This window comes from Siniperca chuatsi, linkage group LG22 (genome assembly GCF_020085105.1).
Source record: "Siniperca chuatsi isolate FFG_IHB_CAS linkage group LG22, ASM2008510v1, whole genome shotgun sequence".
NCBI classification, from domain to species: domain Eukaryota; kingdom Metazoa; phylum Chordata; class Actinopteri; order Centrarchiformes; family Sinipercidae; genus Siniperca; species Siniperca chuatsi.
In genome coordinates, this window is record NC_058063.1 from 1,660,488 (window position 1) to 1,668,183 (window position 7,696).

The 7,696-nt window shown below is 43.0% G+C and overlaps 1 protein-coding gene across 1 annotated transcript; it reads right to left on the reverse strand.

The window, feature by feature from the left end:
* Positions 1-3,625: 3,625 nt before the first annotated feature.
* Positions 3,626-7,490, reverse strand: cd248a (CD248 molecule, endosialin a). Its single transcript, XM_044185165.1, has one exon. It carries the CDS (start codon positions 7,208-7,210, stop codon positions 4,883-4,885), a length of 2,328 nt encoding a protein of 775 aa, XP_044041100.1. The 5' UTR covers positions 7,211-7,490; the 3' UTR covers positions 3,626-4,882.
* Positions 7,491-7,696: the final 206 nt, after the last annotated feature.

Sequence of the window (7,696 nt, forward strand, 5' to 3'; positions counted from 1 at the left end):
GGATTGATGTGTTGCTGGGTCACAGGCCAGCCTTCTCTGCCGCAACGACTCATCTACTGCGCTGTTGGAAGCCGTGATGGAAGACACGAAAACGGATGACTAGTCGGTTGATAACATACGGCCCACATGCACATGATGCTTATAAAATGCTATAACGCTAACTGTTGTCATGCTATTGCTGCCCTAGCCAAAAGCTAACATTTAGTACATGCTAATGCCACCTGCTAATGTGGTGTGTTCGTTAAGGCAAGTCGTACAAAATGATATCTTGTAAATGTTTTCACAGTAAAATGTTTACATTTAACGCGTTTTTTAGATGAAACGGGCGGCCACACTGAACTGCAGAAACTAGTGTGTTTACTCCTACAACCACCAGCAGCCCGCGTCCCATGTCTCCTGCTAAAGCACACAAATGCTGTATTTTGCACATTTATATTTCTGCAGATAAATAAATAGTTGTTGAACCAAATGTGTGTATAGTGGCAGTACTTGTATCTGAAAACAAGTATATAGTACTATATATGTAAAAAGACACATCATGCTTATGCTTGTGTTACCATATTTTAATAATTACAACGCTCTGAGGAAGTAGTGGCTCTCAATATCACCATTATACAGGTGAGAGTGCATAAGTTAAAATAAGCAAAGGTCCTTATGCTGAATTGCAGGTGATGTGTTAAGTTAAAACAATAGAGTTATGCAGCTGTGTGATGGGTGTAATTTGCCTAACCTTCGCGGGTCTTCAGACCACGGTGGAAATGCAGACAACAATGGGCTGAAGGAACTTTTTAGCTCCTTGCAAAGTAGCTCCTGGGAATAAAAGTTCCAGGTACTTTGGGTGGAAACGCGGCTTAAGTCTGGCAAAGACTGATGTGGTGGAAGGAGAGACTTTTTCAGAGGCTGTATCATGGAACAGTTGAGCACCTTCATGTGACTCCTGAAAAGTAAAAGTAGTATTGTTTTGCAGGAGCATAATAGCCATTTTCTTCACAGCAAAAACAGCAATGGACCGATTTTTGGTAGCTTTTCCCCAGTGTTATATTGCGCAGCCATCTCACACTGACCCATCACCATCATAGCATGTAAAAGTACCCAAACACAGACACGTAGGCAGGGCAGGTGCAGTTTAATAATTAAATGATAAGAACAAGGCTTACACGGGTTACAGGTAGGGGTTGAAATAAGGGAAGCTGTTTGACAGGTAGCAGGCAAAGTCCAACAGAAACAAAGCATAAATCCACAAAACACACAGGAAACAAATGCAGTTACACTTGACATAATGACACTGATGATCCAACCCAGAAGGAACACAGCCTTAAATGCACAGGTGAGGGCAGGATGACTAGACACAGGTGAAACTAATTAGGGCACGGCAAACAATCCAAACTGGAGGGAAAAGCAAACAAAGACAGGAAGTAAAACTACACATAACACATGAGGCCAAACACTTACTAAAATACTTACTTACTTAACAGGAAATAACAGAATACAAACCCCAAACCATGACAAATGTGCTAATTTGTGGGTTTTTGAAGGATCCAGATTACATTTTCAAATACATCCAGATATGAAATCAGAGTCCATTACAACAGAATGCATATGTTGGAACATCAAGGAGGAAACTGAGGGTGGTGGGATTTCACATTAAAGCTGCTTTGTACTTTTTCAGTGACAGAGAAATGTCCTCTTGTGTAAATATTATGTCACTGTTGTTGTCATCAAGTTAACTTGTGTTGAGACTCACTGCACTGTTACTCTTTACAACATGGAGTGAAGCTCTAATGGAACAATATTCATAACAGTTGTTCTTGTGTAGGGCAACTGCACATACAAACTGCCATTGATTGCCTGTATATTTGTTTTCATGTAGGATGTCTAAAGTAAAAGTTGAAAGTAACTTAGAAATATCTTTGATAGCAGCCCCCCTCCTCCAAGTGCTTCATCAATTTTGAAAGTAGCTGGTGCAGGTACAGCATGCATGTTATGCTGCTGTGCCTGGCATATTTGAATTTAAAAAAAAGAAATGTTCACTGGTTCTGTTAAGTTATAATTAAGTATAAAGTGACCTGTAAACTGGTGTTGTCTTAACTCACTTTTATGAGTTTACTCAACAATTTAGGAAATATAGAATTATTATTAACTCCAAGTTTCAACTTTTTCTGACAAATAAAAGTAAGTTATTTGAGCAAAAGATTATTAGTTGGAAATATAGAATTCTTAGTTAGTGTAACTCCAAGTTTCATGTTTTTCTAAAGAGGAAAAGTAAATGATCTGAACAAAAGATTATTAGTTGGCAAAACTATTTCCAAACTTGAAAGAGTAACTAATTGCCACACAGTGAACCTGGAGCATTTGTGCCCCACTGATGGTCTTGCCTGTTATTCCTGTTTGGTAATCCAGCCTCATTGCACAGGAAACTATGGTAAGTACAGTAGGTCAAAGTTAAAGCAGGAAGTGGTTCTGTAAACTGCGATGATTACAATGGACAGTTTGTATAATAATCCTTCAACTTTGTTTTCACCCATGTAAGCTTAGTTAACCTAGGGACGTGTTTACCTGTCCAATCTGCCAGTGTTTCTTGCCCCGTCAAACTTCTATTTAGTGATGTCACAATGTTCCAAGATCTTAGCAAATAACTTGTTAAGCACAATGTTATTACCGATAGGAAGGATGAAAAAAAACACGAAAATAAGACCCAATTCATAATAAACTGGAATTAGACTTTCAGAGAGGGATACCAAAGATATGAGCACAGCTCAGCTCACTGGTGACTAAGAGCTGAAGAAGGGATGACAATGTTGAAAATAGGTCAGAGGGGGAGAGAGACAGAGAGAGAGAGACCCCCTCTGAGAGCCAGTCGCAGAGCCAGAACCTGGTTTTGATCAGCACATTCCATTAGTCAATACAATAACAATGCTTCCTTACTGCCAGTGGGGACTGTGCTCAAGTATCCTGGTGTATTTTCCGTAAAAAACATTTCTACCAACAGAGGGCCCTTGGGGGATCATGGTCATTTTTGAAATTACAGAATCCTTATTGTCACAGACCCACCCCTCCCTCCACCCACATTCATTCCTCCACTTTTCTGAGGAAGTTACTCCAAGTACCTTTTGGATTTTAAATTCACTGCTGAGTCTCTAACATGATAAATGACAAGAATATAACTATATATAATATGAAGAGCAGTGATGTCATCACAAACAAAAAGGTACGGTCTAGACCTGCTCTATAGATAAAGTGCAATGAGATAACTTCTGTTATAAATTGGCGCTATATAAATAAAATTTAAATATATTGAATTGAAACACAATAGCAAACACATCAAAGTCATCCATACAACCCCTTGTCATATGTTTGACAAAAAAAATAATTAACTTGAGGTCCACTTTGTAGCTTTTTCTGGCACTTTAAAACGTCTTCCTGAGCAGATAGTTCCCTACTTACGTCAGGTGATAGCAACTGGAGCTCTCTCCATGACAACTGACCAAACTTCAGTCTTCATGAGCTGAATGTCTGTGAAATGTGGTTGAAAGCTCTGGTAAGAGCTAGTAAGTGGACCACGAGTTAAGAAATGGTTTTGTCAAACTACTATTTCCAAGGTCAATAATAAACTTTCACGCTCAACCATTGTCATAGTTTTTAATTCACAATTTAACATGTAACAGAAAAAAAGACATCAGGTGTTTCTTATATTTCACAGTCTGTCAAAAAAAAGACATATTTCATGTGTAAATTTGGAATGGCACTTTGTTTCCCCAGCCATTAAATAGTCATTTATCCATTAAATTAAAGGTGTTTTTGTTTATTTGTTAGTGCCTCACATTTATTTGTTTTTTCTTTGGTCTATAAAATTCACAATATATAATATCCAATGAGCACTTCTCCAAAAAAGTTAATGCAGATTTCTTCTCCTTATCAGTTCAGGGCTGGTCTCAGACAAAACCCTCTAGGGTGTACTAATGAATTAGGATTACGAAGGGTGACTGATGGCCATTTTATGAACAATGTCAATGCTAATGTCAACCACCAGCCCCTACAACATAGTGTGTCACTGATTTAGTAAAATTGTTAAATTTTCAAAAAAAATGGCTGGTGTCAAGTATGAAACAAACATAAATACAAAGGAACCACTATATACAAAGAAGGTTTTGGTCTTAACCATTCAACTCCAACACACTGATTTTCAAATTATTGCTTTCCCAGTATAATAATTTGACTGCACAATGTCTTTTCACTTGAAGGGTTATTTGCTTACAGTCTCCTTTCACCTATTGCTGATCTGTGCTCGCAATGCATTTAAATCCCTTTAACACAGTTGACAGTAACAGTTATCTACAGTGATATGTTATTGTTAATTAACTTAAACTTAATTAACCGAGCCTGAGGATTTTGCATGGAAGAAACCTCATAGTAAAGTTTTGCTACATCAATAAGGCAGAATGCTTTTGCCATCAGTAGCAGGATCTGGCTCCAGCTGTGAAATTATGAAATGAATAAATGACTACACACATTATTCTCAGATATTAGCAGATTGTTTTACATTAGCAATGAAGACGGATATATTTTATAATTATGTAGCCTAGTGCAATCATGAAGCATTCAGATCTTGTGCTGTGTGGTCAGTGTATGAAACATCAAAGCAGTTTCTACCACATAGCAACCCCATCCCAAAAAATGTCAGTGGTTTTCAGTGTCCCTTCCCCACCTCTATCAATTGATATTTAACAGTAATATCAAAATGTGTTCAGAAAGAGGCCAGTTCCACAGTCAGAGAGAATAAAATATTCTAGGTTAGCTCGTCCCTTACCAGGTCCATTATTCACTCCTGTTTACCTCTGAAGCGGAGTCTGTTTATGTAAATGTCAATATCTCTCTTCTCTGTTTAAACATGGGTCTTGACCCCTGCTGAGGGGTTAGGAGCTCCCTGTTTATCATGAGCCCCAGAGATCCAGTGGTAGCAGTCAGTGGCATTCTTATTGCGTGGGTGAACAGCACAGCGGGTGCAGTAGACGATGCCCAGCACCACCATCACTACAATGAAGATGCAGATGGGCACAAGGAGGCCCACCAGGAGCCAGGTGCTACTCTGCTTCTGTCCCCTGTCTTTTTGGACAGAATCCAAGATTTCACCGCTCTCTCCACCCTTGCTTGGGGGTGGCTGGGAAGGAGTAAGATGGGTGGGGACAGCTGGGACTTGGGAGTGTGTGATCTCCACATAGTCCTCCTCTGGGAACTGAGAGTTTTCCTTAAGGGGGTACTGTTCTTCTTCTGCTTCACTGTGGTCGCTGGGATCCATAGGCATGTTGTTTTCTATGACTGAATCCTCTGGATTTCCTAGTTTCTGGCTGGAAGTGGTGAGCCCCGCCCACCAATTCCAAGCTCCCTCAGATATTGTAGAGGTGGAGAGAAAGGGGAGAGCTGTGGTGGTCTCCTCCTCATCTTCATGCCAGTCTGGGGTAGTGTTGGAGTTGGTAGTGGGTGGAGGTGTGGTGTAGATGGTGGTTGGCAAAACTTCCAGCTCAGACTGAGATCTCTGCCCCAAATCCAACCAGTCAGCTCCTCCATTGTCTTTGTCTTCCTCATCTTCATTAGTCTCCTGTGTCGGATGGTCCAGTGCTAAATCAAAGGACACTTCCTCCTGAGGGGCACTGGTGACCCAAATTACATCAGAATCCAAAACTCTGGGTGGGTCAGTCAGCCAGTCCAGAGATTGCTCCTCCTCTGGAGGCCAGTCAGTATGGCTCTGCTGTGGGTTCCAGTCATAGTCCACAGGGTCCCATACAGGCACAGGCCGGTGAGTGACCCAAGGAAAAGGAGAGGTGACACCAGATTGGTCATCACCTTCCCCTCTCTTGCGACATGAGTATTGATCAGACATGAGTTCATAGCCTTCTTCGCAGTAGCACTCAAATCCACCCTCATAATTCACACACATCTGCTCGCAGGTCCCGGGGATCTGGCACTCATCAGTGTCTTGGCATCGGCTGGAGTCTTCAGGCACTGGGGAAAAACCCAGATGGCAGTGGCAGATATGAGAACCTGGAGTGTTCTCACAGGCATGTTCACATGGGTCATTTACACACTCATCTATATCCTCGCACCCACCCTCATCATCCGGATGGTAACCCTCCCGACATCGACATTCAAATGTCCCCAAAGCATTCACACAAAGCTGCTCACAAGGACTCTGGAGGCATTCGTCTACATCCAGACAGCCACGTTCATCTGGTGCAAGCATGTATCCTTCAGGGCAGGCACAACGGTACCCATCTGGAAGGGGCAGGCACTCAAACTCGCAAGGGGCCCCTTGACAAACATCAGACAGCTCACAGTTCAGCCCATCATCTCCTAGTTGATACCCATCGGCACACTCACAATAGAAGTGAACACCAGCCGGCCTGCAGAAATGCTCACATCCGCCGTTATCCTGGTCACACCAGTTGTGTGATACTGGGGGATCGGAGCAGAGGGGGGAATCTCTTGACCACCCCACTGAGCCATCTTCCTTCAGCATACACAAAACTGACTGTTCCTCTTTGGTGCCTGCAGGGCAGGGCACAGTAGCAACAGATCCAAAGGGTACATGGGTTAGCAGTGTGCTTAGAAGGTTAAATGGTGTGGTGTAGAGGGCATTGCCTGCTCCTTCACTCCACAAGGCAGAACACATTCCTTTGTAGGCATAATGGCAAAGATACCCATCTACGGAGACTGAGCAGGAACCGTCCAGCCATTTGAAGTTATCATTCTGCTCTTGAGCGCTGTAGCCCATAACCACACAGCGTGGGACTGAGCACATACTAGGGGAGTCTTCTTTCTGCCAGTTGGTATACTCTGTGTCCTGGTCACCAGTAGTCCAAGAGAAACCCCGCAGTGCCCGTGTGGTGGTACACTGGCGAGGCTGGCGCTGCAGACCAATCCATACCTGGACCTTGGTGCGCAAGTGGCGCAAGTCCAGAGTGGAGAAGAGAGTGGCAATAGTGGTGGCATCCTCCTTGCGTTTGATAGTAGCTAGGTTGCCACCTTTCTCCTTGCAGGCCCTCCATGAGCCCAGAAAGGTCTTGCGTTGGAAGTAGACCACAAAGCAGCCATCCGTATTGCATAGTGCATCCCTCTCTCTCAGTTCCTGGCCCAGGACTGAGGAAAGTCCAAAGAGCAAAGCCAGCAGAAAGGTTAGGAGAAGAGCAGCAGCTCTGCTCACTAGGGAGCCCATTCTTTTTTAGAACTGAATATATATCTCAGCTCTCCGTCTGTCTCTCACCCTGACTTTCTCCACACTTTTATCTCCCTGCCTTTGAAAGTTTCTTTCTGCTGTGGCTTTCTGTCTTGGCCTGCTTTTGTTGTCTATCTGAACTTTTCTCCCTTCATTTGAACCCAGATTTTTTTTCACTGTCTGCCTGTGCTCTTTACTCTACTCTGCTGTAACAGATCTGCGCTGGAGTTGAGTGCATGCAGATTGTCCCAAGATTTCAGAGAGCAGAAAGGGAGGGAAGAAAGGGGAGGGGAGGATAGAGGCAGAGAGATATAGCAAGAAGGGGGGTAGGCTGAAGGGGAGAGAGGGAGGGAGTTGAGAGAGGGGGTGTTGCAGCAAACGGTGCATTTCTTTCTTTTTCAGATGTCATATGGTTTTCATAAGCCCCGTTCATGGACATAGTTTGGTACTCTGCCATTTGCCCACACACACACACACACACACACA